The 15,645-nt window shown below is 37.8% G+C and overlaps 1 protein-coding gene across 1 annotated transcript; it reads right to left on the bottom strand.

Moving 5' to 3' along the window:
- Positions 1–1,885: 1,885 nt before the first annotated feature.
- Positions 1,886–13,372, bottom strand: LOC117305890 (protein ERGIC-53-like). Its single transcript, XM_033790776.1, has 13 exons — positions 13,213–13,372; positions 12,100–12,156; positions 9,786–9,883; positions 8,824–9,093; positions 8,291–8,414; positions 7,180–7,238; positions 6,508–6,602; positions 5,610–5,664; positions 5,226–5,296; positions 4,574–4,798; positions 3,149–3,317; positions 2,635–2,744; positions 1,886–1,964 (listed from the first exon to the last, which is right to left on the bottom strand). Exons 1-13 carry the CDS (start codon positions 13,370–13,372, stop codon positions 1,928–1,930), a joined length of 1,530 nt encoding a protein of 509 aa, XP_033646667.1. The 3' UTR covers positions 1,886–1,927.
- Positions 13,373–15,645: the final 2,273 nt, after the last annotated feature.

The raw sequence follows: 15,645 nt of genomic DNA, 5'->3' as shown, positions 1-15,645 counted from the left end.
GCTTAGATTTGCTCAGCCGAAAATTTGCAATGCTCTATGAAATTGGGACTGGCTTCCTCATGCTAACAGTTGGTAGCTTGTGAGTTTATTACCAAACCCATCAAATTCAAGCAAAACCATCAGATGGATTTTGGAAGTTTTTTGGGTGAATGATCAAAAGGTAGTCGGGGCATGCTTGTGGTTAACAGATCAATCTCTCTTGATTAAGTCAATCTCCTCCAGTCAATCCGACCGGGATACTGTTTTCTTCCCAGAACATAAACCGTGGCTATTTAGTGCTTAATTTGCTACGCCAATGATAGGTAAAAATTCAATGCTCATTGCAAAATATTACCAATGTAAGGAGTGTACATCAAAGAATGTAAAACTGAAAAAGACAAAAAAGAAAGAAAGAAGGGAAATAAATTGAAATAATCAAATAGTTATTACGATTTCATTGAAATCGACAAATAAAACTTAAAACATAGCAACATAATCTTGATATTTTCTTTAACCGTTTTTAAAATTTTTGTTGTGTGTGCAGATCAAGTACAACAATAAATAATTTCAATTAAAATACACGATTTGTTATTTTTACAAGCGCACAACTGCTTGTTAGTTTAAATTCAATGGAGGACTTGTTAAAAATATTTCATGTCTCTGGAAAATAAATAGTCGAGTCTGAATATAATTTCATTAATTTAGCAAGCGGACGTAATATAGAGGGTTTTCCCCAGTGGAAGTTCACATATTTTGTGGGGAATTAATTCTCTGTCAATGCCAATAAATGTATTAACTGCCAACATTTGACTCTTGCAATCAGGGGGCAAATTTCATAGAGAGCACCACGTAAGGATCATCTTTGTCGCCAACAAAGATTTAAGAGTTGTAGGCCTCTTAAAGATTTAAGATTTAAAGATTTAAGAGTTGTAGTTAAGATTTGTAAATCTAACCGGTCTAGAATTTAGGGGGACACCCTTCAGGCAAGGTGTATGCGGATGTGCGTATTAGTGTCAAATTCAGCCGCTAGTGTCTTTCCCTACAAATCAACAGATGACCTCTAACCATTGCAGCATTTCATTTGTTAGACTTACTGTCGAGTATACAGAGAATTGCAAAAAAATAACCTAACATGAACACGGACCTTTTGTATTGAACGTATACGGCCTACACCAAAATCGAGCACCGTGGTCGTCAGAAATTATTAAAGAAATATTTCATACTGACTTCATTTGGATTGATTCGTTGCAGAGGTATTTTGAGAGTATGAGAGCCATACTCGGGATTTGATTTTGCGATTTATTTGCAGCAGGAATTGATCCTATGTTTGATCGCATGAGCCTTGAGGGCATGGGCAGACATTTGTGTTGCCTCCCAAAATGGCAGACCACGGGCAGACAGTCAGTGCATGTCTTGCCTCCTAAAATGGCAGACTAAGGTCAGACAGTCACTGCATGTTTTGTTTCCCAAAATGGCCGACCATGGGCAAACAGTAGCTGCGTGTCATATCAGTGCAAAGAGGTCTTTAGTCAATTTGAAACTAAGTTTGAAATTACCAAATTTTTGCAGTAAAAATAAAATGAAGAAGAAGAGCAACGGTTTTTTTTTTCACCAAACAAAGCACCTTATATAAATATCTATACTCTGGACAATCCAGATTTTATTTCCCGGCAAAATTATTCGCATGGAAAGTAACATTTGTAACAAATCTATACATCGATTGGAAAGAATAAATTTCATGGAATCATAATTGTTGTTCCTGAAGACATAATTGTTTTTAGTATAAATTTTAAAATATTTTTTGTTACTTGAGTCGTTTGAACGTTAAGTTCCATACTCGTTACTAATGATAAGTGGGTTAAAAACAAAAATCAAATTGAGTTAATAAATTGTTCTCTTTTTTTTAAAATAGAATCTTAGCTGTAGTTTTCTTTGGGGCGTCCTGCCGCTAATAGAACTTCTTGGCAGCAGCGTCCTGTTTACTCCTGGAAAGAATGAAATAAAAAGAAGGTTGACAGAAAATAAATAAATAAGTAGATTTGAGCCATAAAAGCTTTGATATGAAGTTGAACTGTCCAATGCAAGGCCCAAGACTTGAGGTTGTTGAGACTGACACAAAAAGTTTGAAAAATAAGTTGCAAGACTAAAACTTCTTGAGACTTTTACATTTGGTGCTCGATAACGGGCATTGTGTTTTTTTTAACTGTTTTGTTTTAACAAACACTAAGAGAAGATTTATCTTCTTCTGTTTTATGAGTGATATTCATTAAGGATTGAAAGATGTTTGTGAGACTCAAACTCAACATTTGAACATCATTCTTTTGAGACAAATATGTTGAATTGACAAAAAAACCAACAGACTTGTTCTGTCTTGAGTCTTCTGGCCGGACACTGAAATCACTGGCCTTGGGGCAGCCCAGGGCCCAATTTCATATAGCTGCTAAGCACTCAAATTTGCTTAGCATGAAATTTTTACCTTTTATAAAAACAGGATTACCAACCAAATTTCCAAAATTCAGCTGTTGTTTGCTGATCCTGCCAATCACATGGAAATTTGGTTGGTAACCCTGTTTTTATAAAGGAAGAAATTTCATGCTAAGCAAACTTTTGTGCTTAGCAGCTCTATGAAATTGGGCCCTGTTCCACTCTACTTACCTGTACATTGCATAGAGAAAGAAGATACCACCTTGTAGCACCAATAATAAAAAGAAATAGGCCGGTGTTAAACAGCTTGGCATTTCTTGTTCTGGACATTGCAACGGCATCTGCAAAGATAAAAACAAAATGCACTTTTAATATCATAAGCAGAGGACTTTAAACAAATATTTCAAAAGGTTCCTTGAATTCAGGTAGACAGGCCTTTGGGCCACATCGGTTATTTTTGAATTGATCTTTTAAAAAGCTTGCGGTTGGATTCCCTGCTATGATAATGATGTCCTTGAGCATGGTGCTTAACCATAATGGCTTCTCATGTGTATAAAGATGAAACTGGGAGGGCTGAAACAGTATTGTGGAATTGCCCTTTGAAAATTGAAAATGCCCTTGCCCTTCCATCAACTCATGGATTATTATAAAAAAGAAAGACAAAAAAGGGACATACAAAACCCCAGACAATCAAGGAAAACAAAGAATCAAACAAACAAAAACACCCTGTGAAGTGCAAACTCACACTAGATTTTTGTAGTAGTTTTCCAACATCACCGCTGAGTGTTTTGAGTTTATCCTGTAGCTCATGTGTAAGTAGCTGATTGCTGCCCGCGTTACCCTGTGGTGATGGCTTACTGTCCACTTTGCCTTGTATTGAAGACGTCTTCATCTGAACATCCCCTATGACAGTTCTGTGGGTCGAGTAATAATAATAATAATAGTGACTTCTAAGAGATACACAAGACATTTCCCACTTCCAAAACTCCCTTAAAACACATCTTTTCAGACTGGCCTTTGAACACATCTGAGATTTCTTCTATTGACCTGGACTGGTGCCTTTGAATGTGTATACAGAGAAAGTGCGCCTTACAAATGCTTTGTTTTATTAATTGTATTCTCATATAGCACTCCTATCCATCACTCAGTGACGCTCAAGGCACTTTAACATACAGGATTTTCCTGCAAGCTATGTGGGACTATGTTTGAACTATGAGACCTACTCCTTTAACATAGCACCATGTAATGGTTTAATGTACAAGGTGCTGTGGTGTAATATGCAGCCAATAAAACCAGGAACACTGGGGTGATGAACCCCTTCTCTTTTCGATAAGAGCACTGGGTTCTTTTACCAGGGATGAGAGTCATTGCTCACAAAAAAGGTTTGAAACAAGTATTCAAATTCTGCTGTATGTTGAAATTATGGCTTTTCCACCGGTACGGTAACCCCTTGAGTTATAGATTCCACTGAGCTTTTAGGAACAGTGTTCTCAGCACTAGAGAAGTAGATCAAAGAGCAGGATTTTGTTATATTATGGAAAAATTAACGGCTAATTTTTTTCAGCAGGCCGACTTAAAAAGTCTGAATTCAGATAAAAGTCTGACAAATTTCATCCCTGTTTTATGTGCATAACACATTACTCAGGACAAGCAAGGCTTCCTTGCTCTGGCAAAACACCCATAGGCCATTTGTTTAAGTAATTGGCTAAACAGGAAGACACACCAAAACACACAGCTCTGTGTTTGCATACACTTTGTGGACATTCCTTTGTTTCATGCCAAAAATAACTCAACGCTATGAAAAAACACTATGTGGACATGTGTTAGTCCACACCGTGTTTCAAGTCCATACATTATGTAGACCCGACGAGACCCCTGTGAGTACAGCTCTGTGCTGCAGCCACTGTGTGGACACCACTTTGTTCGTTACACTTCAAGAAAATCCTTCTCCCTCAATACTTTTTGGAAATTCTTAAGTCCACATAGTGTTTCAAGACCCTTCATTATGTGGACCTGTTCTCAGGTCTTAAACACTCCATTATTTGTTTCTACAATTCTACAACACCTTTCCAGACTTTGGGAAAGCTGTATACCAGTACAGAGCTTACCGAATTCTAAATACAAGTCATATAATTCAGGGCTCAGATTTAATAGTGGGTTCCAGACTTACCTGACATCTCTTATAGACCTCTGTAGTTCCTGCTGTGTGTTTAATATCGTATCGACCTCGTGTCTCTTGATCTCCGAGGCTGCCTGGATCACAGGCTGCTGCTGCTGGCCCCCGGTACCGCTGGGCGGCCCTCCCCCGCCTCGATTGGAGGACTGGACGGCCGAGATGGCCGACAGGGTTCTCTCTTGCCGTCCGACGATCTCGTCAAGCTTCTTATTTAACTCACTGAGAGAAGAATAAGGTTCAATTCAATTCAATTTACATTAAGATTCATTCATGAAACAAACTGGCAGAAAAAATGCTGAAAGGTTTTGTAGAATTACATGTCACCAACCCCATACTTATAACTAGTTCTTATATATAGTGCATTTCACAATAACCGTCTCAATGCACTTAACATTTAGTGCTCTGGTCATTGGGCCAATAACATTCCTTGCATATTTCTCAGCTCCCATGGGATCAGTACACAGCCCTGGGCTACCATGGCGCCCTGAACACTTTTTTTAAACACAATATCGACCTCTACCCTCGCAGGTACCCATTTATACCAATTGGGTAAAGAGAAGCAATCTTGCTCAAGGACACAAGAGTTATGATCGGAACTCGAACCCACACCCTATTAAAATAGGTTTAGAAGATGAATACTACTCACCCTATTGCTTTACTAATTACAGATTGCACCTCGTAGATCTGCCTTAGCTCCCTGGTTTCTGTATCTTCAAACTGCAAAAAACAATTGAGGATGGTCATTATTTTTGGAGAGGCCTTACTGAACCAGCTAATAAGAACCCAATGGAGAGAAGACAAGGAAGGAAGTTTCAGGATTAGATGTAGGAGGAAAACCCCAGGGAATTATTCTAGGGAAAACCCATGCAATCATCTAGGGATTGAAAATCCAATCCACGTAGTGCTACCGGCATGGTTCGAACCTAAAGGGAAGGCAAAGAAAGATACCAATACGCAAACTTGACTAACCCGGCCATGGAAACTGAACAATGTTCACTTGGAAAAGTTATTGTAATCCAGGAATACTTACAAATTTATCTTCTCCCACTTCTTCTTTTACTCTTTCTGGATGTTTTTCTTTGAATCTGCGACAGAAAATAAATGATTTTGATTTAGCATCAGGGAAAGATCTTGAATTTAATTGAATGAAATTCCATGGTATAATTTCTTAACCATTTCATGTCGGTAATTACATTTTTGTTTTAAGAACTTTTTAAACACAACATTCCCTGTCCCCATTCAATGCTCCCTCATAACAAGCTGTAGGTCCTGTGCAATGCATAATAGGGACTTTTCGTTTTCGACGACGGATGGTTCTGCGACGGTTGTTCAGCTAAACGTTGTCGTTTTCAGCACAACGAAGATTCATCCCAAGCACTGTCGTAGAAATTGAGGGACGACCGTCCTCAAAGCCGACGCATGCGCAGATGACGCCAAATGTCATCTTTACCGCCGCAGAACCATCCGTCGTCGAAAACGAAAAGTCCCTATTAAACACCCAGGGACCTACGTGCATCATTAAAGAGGAGGGGCTTGCCCCTGTGTTGCTGGATCGACTGCGTAATACAGGGCCTCCCTGAGCCACAATCCCAACCTAAATCCTTGGGCCACCTGATAATAAAGATACCGTCCCCCGCGCGTTTTAAATTAAGTTTAGATTCTTTCCCATGTTATGATTGATTTGACTGGCTTTCGAGTCACAGTGGTTAAGTTTCCACATCCCAGAGGACTAATGGCTTTACGCCCAATCCAAAGGACGAAGCATCATGGTTAAGTCTCTTGCTTAAGGACGCGGGTGTCACGACTGGGACTCAAACCCACACTCTGCTGATAAGAAACACCAGAGCTTGAGATCGGTGCTCTTAAACGGCTAGTCCACGACACGCTACAAGGTCAAGGATCGTAGCTTTGTCTGTACTTATACTCACTCTTGCTTTTGCTGCTGTAATTTTTCATAATAATCATCCCACTCTTTCTTGAAGCGTTCTTCTTCATCCTGAGATATGAATTGATCTTTTCCAGACTGAAGGAGACAAAGATAACAAAAACATGTAATCACCTAAACTGCACAATAATAACGGACATTTATGTTGCACAATACCTATAAGAATAGACTCGAACTGCATAACAACAAACGAAGGCCGAATTCCTGGAGATGCTTAGAAAGCAAACAAATGTTGTTTTTACTTTTTTTTACTAAGCAAAAGTAAGCAGGAAACTGGTTACAAACGATCCATTTCACATTGCATTTGGCTGGTAACATTTTCTGGTAAGCGCAATTTGATTTTTGCTTGCTGAATCTGTGTGCTCTTAAAGGCAGCTCTGTGAAATAGAGTCCGTACACTTCACAGTACAATGTCAAACTAAATGTTCATTTACAAAAATACAGACCACCCATGGCTATCAAGCTAAAACAGCGCCCCCATTGGATGATGTGCATGGCGCGTACACACATGCGCATTCCCACATTGTTTGTTTTCAATGATGGCAGCCTATTCGAGGGACTATACTTTTTGTTAATAATAAAGTTGCAAATCATATAAAATATTATTATAGGATAAATGGAACAAAGTACCACTGGTGATTTTTGTGGGCCTTACCTCTTCCTCATTTGGTGGGGTTAAACTGTGCACCAAGAATTTGATCACATCATGGTCATCTGCAAAATGAAAATCAGAGAAAATGAAAAAAGAGAAAATGAATATAAACAATTAACAAGTGAGCATAAAGTGCTTGAGTAAGACCACTGTAAACCCTGCACAACAGTGTTTCTGTTTATGACAACTTTGGGGTAAAACAAAGACAACATTTTCTAGTGCCGGGCTAAATCCTGTAACCTCCGGATTATCGTGCCAGTCACTTTTGAATATAAACAACAAGTAATAAACCAGAAGGGAAACTGATTGGGTAAATGACGTCTGAGGGCTTAGATAGCTCAGTTGGTAGAGTGCCGGCACGTCATTCTGGAGGTCGCCGGTTCAAGCGAAATTAAGTAAATTTGTCTTGTAAATTTGTCTTTATTCAACCAACAAAATATTCTATAAATTTACCCAGTCAGTTTCCCTTATGGTTTATTACTTGATATTTACAATTCACACAGGCTGCCCGAACAGGATTTTCAACACTACTTCCTGTTTCAGACTGGACGCACAATATGTAGAATTGCCTTTGCTTCACAGATACTATATGCATTCATTCCCAGAGACCATGTACCCTCTGACATTGCATGTTTACAAAAGAGCCACAGAGCCTGGACTTTCTGCAGCCATGATTTGTACAACAACTCTTTGAATGAAAACATGCGATCTTACATTTGACGGAAATTGCACAATTTGTTTTGTTCATTTTTTTCATAAAAACAAGGGGGGGGGGGGGGGGTTGGGGATATATCTCAAAGACTTGTCCAGGTGTTGTTTTTATAATCCTTGCTTGTTGTGGTGCTTAGCCTTTTTGTGCTTAGCAGCTTTGTGAGATTGGGTCCTCAGGTTTGTTGTGGACAACAATTTGCTTCTGCCCTTACTGGGTATTTTCAGTTCTGCATACTCTGTTCTTTTTTTTTTTTATTTTTTTACAGAACTTGGGAAAGTATGGAGTGTACAGTGAATAAAATCAAATAAACATGGATGTAAGCCTTCAAGGGTAAACAAATAAAAACCAATCTTTATCCGTGATGCAAAATTAACATCTATCCAAACTTTGCAATAACTTTACCTGCCAGTCCACCTGTTGCGGCCGTTAATCCAAAGAGGCCACGTTTGGGTAGAGTGACATCTTCTCTCCTTAAACACAACTCATAGTTGGAGTCTATGTTGGTCCACCCATTGTGAATGTATATCTGTATCAAATACATGAAAAACATGACTCCTTGTAAATCCTACAGCTCTAAAACCACAGATGGTAGTTGGTCAATTAAACGAACCAAATACATGAAAAACATGACTCCTTGTAAACCCTACAGCTCTAAAACCACAGATAGTAGTTGGTCAATTAAACGAACCAAATATTACGCTCATTTCATGAGCTACTTAAGCAGAAATGCTTACCAATTTCCTGCAAGCAAGATACTAGTCACAAATTGTACATGTGACATAGTAATTTGGCTGATATTCTTATTCTGATAAGCATAATTTTGTTGTGCTAAGCAGCTCTATGAAATTGACTGTCCCAGGTTAAAAAGATTTCTAACTCTTATGATCTCACAATATATTAAAATATTAGGCATTATGAATTTGTTTAAGACTGACCGTTAGCGTCTTCTTGTAGTACTCAATCTTAGCCCTGACCGGGTACGGCTTATTCCTGAAGTCCCTCAAGCATCCCCCGAGCTGCTGGTTCATCCCGTCTGTACTGTGTTGGTACGGTAAGGTGCCGTCATTTACCATGGCCATGACGTAAGGGTTATTGCGCAAGTTGTCATTGTCAAAGGAGTCGAAGAACACCCCCAGACCGTTCCATTTGTCTTGGCTCCCGAAGACGTTGCCCTCCTCTCCGATCTTGTCGGTGTACCAGAAGGCCTGATGGAAAACACATTTTCATAGTTATTTGATTTATATATTGGTTTTGGTAACACCGTGTGTAGATTTTTGTTCTTTTGAGTTCTTACTTGCTCTACTACAGACTTCGGTGAAAATTTCTCAGTTCTGCAAAGAACTATCCTGCTTTTTTAGTACTACCTTTTAGCAAAAGGTAGAAAATCGATTAGGGGCTACTACTTTAGCTTATAGAGGATCGTTATTAACTTCACTACCGCAGAGTGAGTTCTTATTATTGGTCTTAACTTCCACTAGCTTGCTCTAGTCATCGGAAGGGAATTCTGAGTCACTATGGTCCAGTGGTTAGACTACAGAACATGCAATCTTAAGGTTGTGGGTTTGAATCCTACAAAGCTAACCGCTGATTTCACAATGACTAGAATAAGTATTGTCCTCTAGTCACTGAACCACAGTTTTCTTGATTTGTGCAACTCACAATCATAGACATTAAACCAATGCTTGAATGAGACAGATTGGCTGTTGCCAGCTAAGCATTTATACACCGTTGTGGAAGTTTGCCAAGTTCCTTGGACGAGAAGATCATCTAAACCAACAATCAAACTCAGAGAATTTGAGGGTCGGGTGGAACTAGTTTAAATCCTTGCATTTTTCACTAGTGCATCTTGAGTAATTTTCAAACAGTAATTTTTCCTGAAAACAACAGGTGAACTCACCAGTCCATCAGCTCCAACTCTTCCTCTGCCCGTCACCTTGAAGTAAAACTCTACTTCCCAATGATCAAACGGAATAACGTATCTGTTCCAAATAAAACCTGTTCAAGGGAAACGGAATAGAATCGATAAATTCACAGTTCTAAAAATGAAAAGAATTGTTAAGGCCTCTGTTTTAGCACCCCTATGTTCTGACGCCCCTATCTTCTGATGTCTATAAAAATGAACACTTGTTATCCCAACCCTACCCTAACCATAACAGGGAAATGGAATAGGATCGTTAAATACACACAGTTCTCAAAAGGAAAAGAACCCTTAGGCCTACGTTTCGACACCCCTGTGTTCTGACGCCCCTATCTTCTGATGTCTACAAAAAATGAACGCTTCTTATCCCAACCCTACCCTAACCATAACAGGCCTTGAATGTTGCTCTTGAAGGACAAAGCAATTTCCCTCTGGTAAGGGGTGTCACCTCTATGAGGATAATGCACAGGGCACCACAACACTTGCTGTTTTCCTTTATGGCCAGCTCTAGCAAGTAAACCACAGGGAACAACGAGTTGTCGGAACACAGGAGTGTTGGAACAGAGAGCAGTCACAGGGAATATGGGTAGGGTTCACGCAAACACGTAACCCCCCTCCTATACACTGGTACAACAGACTTCTACATAGTACAGAGATGCCAAGTTCAGAGGCCAGCTATGTGTGAGATTTTTCAAAGCCTACCGCCCTCCCTAAAAAAATCAAAACATTATTTTGGAAGGCCTTTTTATCTCTCTCTCTTTTTTTTGAGCAAATGGTTGCGGTGCGTGTGAGCGTGAGACAGACCCCTAATGCATGAGTCTCACGCCTAATGCGCGAAACTTGGTAGGTCTGATAGTACCACAAATTCATAGCAAGCCGTAGGCCTATCCGTAGGTTTCTTCTTTGTGTAGGCGACTATTTGTATTACAAGCCTTGAAATTCGTTGAAGGGGCACTGTATTTTTTCTCTGGTATGGGACGCTTAATTTTTAATTAAAATTTTGTGTTGAAACTTTGCAAAGGGTACCACAGCAAAAGCACTAGGCACCACTGCAATCTCTGTGGGTGGGGAGGATTATTTTGATGTCTGGTATTATGTCTGGTGTACTATGGACTTGGTGGCAAGGGCCAAACCTGGGCAGGAGAGTGTACCATTGTTTCAACGGTTAAACCAGCTTCTGTGATTAGGTGACTTTTTTCAATAATAGCCACTCGGGCTAGTGGTTTGTGCTTTAGATTTACCCCTAGACAAACTGTTTGCATTCCAGTTTTTAGGTATACATAAAATATTCTGTAAATAAATCATATCAATTGCAAAGTGTCTGAAAGTACAAAAAATGAATGTTGTATATATAAATTTTATACGGGTAGGTTGTTTGTCCACAATTATGCGACGCATATAACATGAATGGAACACAAAAATTAAAAGATAAGAACTGCAAGAACAAACTTTGAAATCCAAACATCAAATTTGCATTATCAGTATGTCAACATGCTTGTAATACAGTTTGTTAGTACAGGTACATATGCTAGACAATGCAATGAGATACTACGTGGCCCACTGCACATCTACACAATGCTATTATATGTTCTTTTGTAAAGCCTACAGTTACTGAACACTCTCTGTAAATCAAATTTAAAACAAGTTTGTTCAATTAAAAATGGACAAAAGTAAAAAAAAAATCATAACAAATAAATCAACCTATATGATGACATTGAACCATTTTAGGTATTAAATGTTGTGGTGGGGATTTGTGTTTAAGTTTACATTGTTGAGACTGGTGCCAACCTTAATTTTTGCTAAAGAAGTATTTTCTGCAAGTCGCTTCATGAAATTGAGGGATGCAAATCAGAGAATGTTGATTGAAAGGCCAAAATGTGGCAATACAGCTCCGATTGAGACAACTTTTCACATAACAGCTGCTGCTAAATTGGTTTGTTCGTTGAAGTGTGACAAAACCAGCACAAAGCGTGTGACAGTCAGTATTAATAACAATTCATGACATTAAAATCTGACGTGTGGGCAAACAGTGGTGGATCCGTCATTTTGTAACAATAACAGCAACTTGTACAGTAATTAATTTAAAAAAAATTGTATTTTTATAAACCTTCCTTTATTATATATTTAAAATAACACTGAATGCTAACATTGTGTAGCGAATTGTGATTTGTGAGTAGCAACTGATACATTGTGTACAAAGTGTCGGTTAGAAAGCTGTCAAAGGAAATAGTCAGGTCAAGTTCACATAAAAAATAAAATAAAATACGTAGTTGATAGAGGAAATCGTTCTGACCTCTTTTGCTTCGCATGGACGGTGTAATCCTCACTTGATCATCGGATGCGAACGCACCTGGAAAATAAATTAAACAAAAATTTGCATTCAGTTAAAGCAATTGAATTCTTGTTTATTAGAAAAGCTAGCAACTGAAAACACCATCAGTTGATTTTTGTTGAGATTATTTTTGTAAACATTGGTAAATAAGTTCAGGACCACGATTGTAATTTTTTTGTAAACAAAAAATGAAGTATTATATTACAACACGGAGGTACACAATGCACATAAACCTTGATATTCATTTCTTGTTAGAGCCCAAATGGAATGTTTGCCCTGCATGACAATTTGTCTTTAATTCGTTTCTTAAAATTAGAGTTATTTTTTGATAAATGTTTCCGTTCAGTTTATGAAAATGGCAAAACAAAAGAATATTTCAGAAGCTTTTTTTTTAATTCAACGGCAAAAGAGAAATTTATTTATAAGAAATACGAAATTTAGTGAAAATAATCTAAATGAAAGTCCACCAATGTAAACAAAAATATCCTGAGCACAGGCGGAGTTTAAAATAAATTATGAACAGTTATAAAAGAATCCATATGGTATGGTGTTGTGAAAATGGCAAATAAAATACAATAAAACAAAACAAAAGCATCGCCAAAGATATTGTGAGTACTTATTAAATATCTATTTAATAAGAATATTCTTCAGCTCATGGTGTTATAAATTGGCTTCAACAGTAAACAATAACCAACATTACTAATTTAAGTTTAATTTCAACAAATATGACCCTTCCGGTCGATCCGCCATCCAACCAAATGACAAAGACAAAAGATGTTTTGTTGAAAATGGGTCAACTGTTAAATTTCTCCAACAAATATAATATGAAATCAAATATGTATTTAGCACGTTCACAGAAATACACTGCAAATGTTATAAAAATGCCATAAAATTTACGCTTAACAGCGCCGTAAAACTACACCATGTGTACGGCGATGTGAACACCAGAGACCCGTCCACACGCTGCACACACCCGCCAGCTGCTACCGTGCTAAACCGGGCAGCGACCGGGGGCAAGTCAACTGTCACCGCGGTCACACAGATCGTACCATATTTCTCTAAAAAAATACTTACTCCCTCCGTATTTCCAAAAAGGCACAGTGCCGTCTTGCTGCATTAGATGTGGTCCTTTAAAACTGTGTTTATATTCAAATCGCCTTTTCGGCTGTTGGGCAAGACAAATGGAAATTGTGGAGAGCAAAAGCAGAAGACATTTCATATGGTAAGCCGCCATCTTGTCAAAAATGCGAGTGGTTGGAATTTGCATAATTTAAAGGTCAGTTTTAAGTTAATGCAAGTTAGCCCACGTGTTAATTGTTAAAAACATATGTGTGTGCTTTCATTGGTATAGTTATGTGTCATGTATTTATTTTGGTTGAATTCGCAAATAAAAACGGTTTACCAGAAAGTTGTTTCAAAGTTTCGCATGATATGCAAAAATTCTAGACGTCGATAACTGCTCGACTTTTCGACTTGAGATATGCAAATGATGATTTGTCAAAACATGATTGGTTGGTCAGTGGGATGACCTTCGTTTGACCTTAAAGGGTTCAACTTGCGAATAGAAGTAAACAACATGTGTAGATGCCATACAAAACAATGTCTGTGTACAATATGGATTGAATCAAAGATTTTCCTTCGATTTTCTTTTCATATAAATCTGTATTTTTGTGTGATGATCAGGAAATAATGCTTTACAGAAAATGATGTTTTCATAATAAAGGGGCATTAGGTTGGCAAATTTTTGGTTTCTTTCTTTATCCAGGTTCGAATCAGACTGGATCCGAGCCTTGCATGTGGATTGGGTTTCAGTTGAGTTCATTTGGTTTTTTACTTGATTGGGAGGCCCCCCACCCCCCCCCCCCCCCCATTTGAGGTTTCCTCCCATAAAACTCAACACTTCTTCCCGTTCTATTCACTATACTGTTATTGGCATTGTTAGGTGTTTTGTTGAGTAAAATAAATAATAAATTAACAATTGTTTTGTTTTTCTAAGGTGCTTATTCATGTGGAAACAAATGTTTCTGAAATGAAAATTAAAAGATTCCGCTACTTCTGTAATACTAAGTCGGAATCAACACTTAATTGTCACAATAAATGATTCACATCAGACACATATTACAGGCTTTTAGTTAATTTATTTATGTAAATATACAACAAATTTACAGTGATTAATATAATACATCTCTAAATAATTTGAGAATTAAATATTGATGAAAAAATGCAAAAAACCCAACCATGCCTCACAATTATTTCCTCACAAATATAAATTTTCTTTTAGGAAACTTTTAAAAAGCTTTTTGCGCATATTCTTGTCCAGGAATATGCAAATCTATAATTATGAGTTTTTTTATTTCTTTGCTAAATTCTTAACAACCTTTCAAAAGTTTTTAAATGATATTAATCTTCCTGAAATGAACCCTTAATAGTGTCCAGTGTTTTTAAAGACACTGGACATCTTTGGTAATTGTCAAAGACCAGTCTTCTCACTATGTGTATCTCTACATAAGCATAAAATAACAAACCTGTGAAATTTGAACTCAATTGGTCATCAAAGTTGCGAGATACTAATGGAAGAAAAATCACCCTTGTCACACGAAGTTGTGTGCTTTCAGATGCTTGAATTCGTGACTTCAAGATCTAATTCTGAGGTCTTGAACTCAAATTCAAGGAAAATTACTTCTTTCTTGTAAAACTACGTTACTTAAAGGCAGTGGACACTATTACTCAAAATAAGTATTATCATAAAACCTTTCTTGATTAGAGTAATGGGGGAGAGGTTGATAGTATAAAACATTGTGAGAAACAGCTCCCTCTGAAGTGACGTAGTTTTCGAGAAAGAAGTAATTTTATTTCCACGAATTTGATTTTGAGACCTCAGATTTAGAATTTGGGATGTTATTGGCCCTATGACCAGGCCACTAATGTAAAGCGCAATGACACCGTTATTGTGAAATGCACTATAAAAGAATTGATTGTTATTATTATCTGCGCGAGATTGTGCCTTCAATTGACTTCATATTCCAATAATTGACAGGAAAAAAAATTACACAAAGATGCATGCCTCCCTTTTAAAACTTTATACTTTCTTCCACGTGTTTGTTTTTTTCTCTCTAAGTTTCATATATTATGTCGGGTCATATAAAGTTGTCTTTGACAATTACCAGTGTATTCTGTGTGCTTATACCAATCTCTACTTTTCTGATGGGATAACAATAGAAAATCAGTTTTAAATAAGAAGGATGTCATGCCTTGAATTCAACATCAAAAAAGTAAATACTGGTCTGAAGAACAATTAATAAATTATAAGAGGTGTTAAGACGTTGCGGTACCCGCGGCCAAAACATAGGACTCAAACTGCCTCTAGCTGCCGGGCAACCTCGGAAGTCTAGTTGGTAAGATACTGCTCTAAAAATGCAAGGGTCGCGGGTTCGAATCCCACCCAAGTAACATGCCTGTGATATTTGTTCACATGACTCGGGGGAACGCCCCGAGTATACAGTGCTA

This window comes from Asterias rubens, unplaced genomic scaffold (genome assembly GCF_902459465.1).
Source record: "Asterias rubens unplaced genomic scaffold, eAstRub1.3, whole genome shotgun sequence".
NCBI classification, from domain to species: domain Eukaryota; kingdom Metazoa; phylum Echinodermata; class Asteroidea; order Forcipulatida; family Asteriidae; genus Asterias; species Asterias rubens.
This window is presented reverse-complemented; position numbering and strand designations above follow the sequence as displayed.

Excerpts from the sequence above, each read along its gene's own strand:
- LOC117305890 (XM_033790776.1), bottom strand. The coding sequence starts at position 13,372 with ATGGCGGCTTACCATATGAAATGTCTTCTGCTTTTGCTCTCCACAATT. Across the intron at positions 8,415-8,823 it reads ACTACAAGAAGACGCTAACG|ATATACATTCACAATGGGTG; the intron begins GTCAGTCTTAAA and ends TATTTGATACAG. Across the intron at positions 5,665-6,507 it reads TTACAGCAGCAAAAGCAAGA|ATTCAAAGAAAAACATCCAG; the intron begins GTGAGTATAAGT and ends TTTCTGTCGCAG.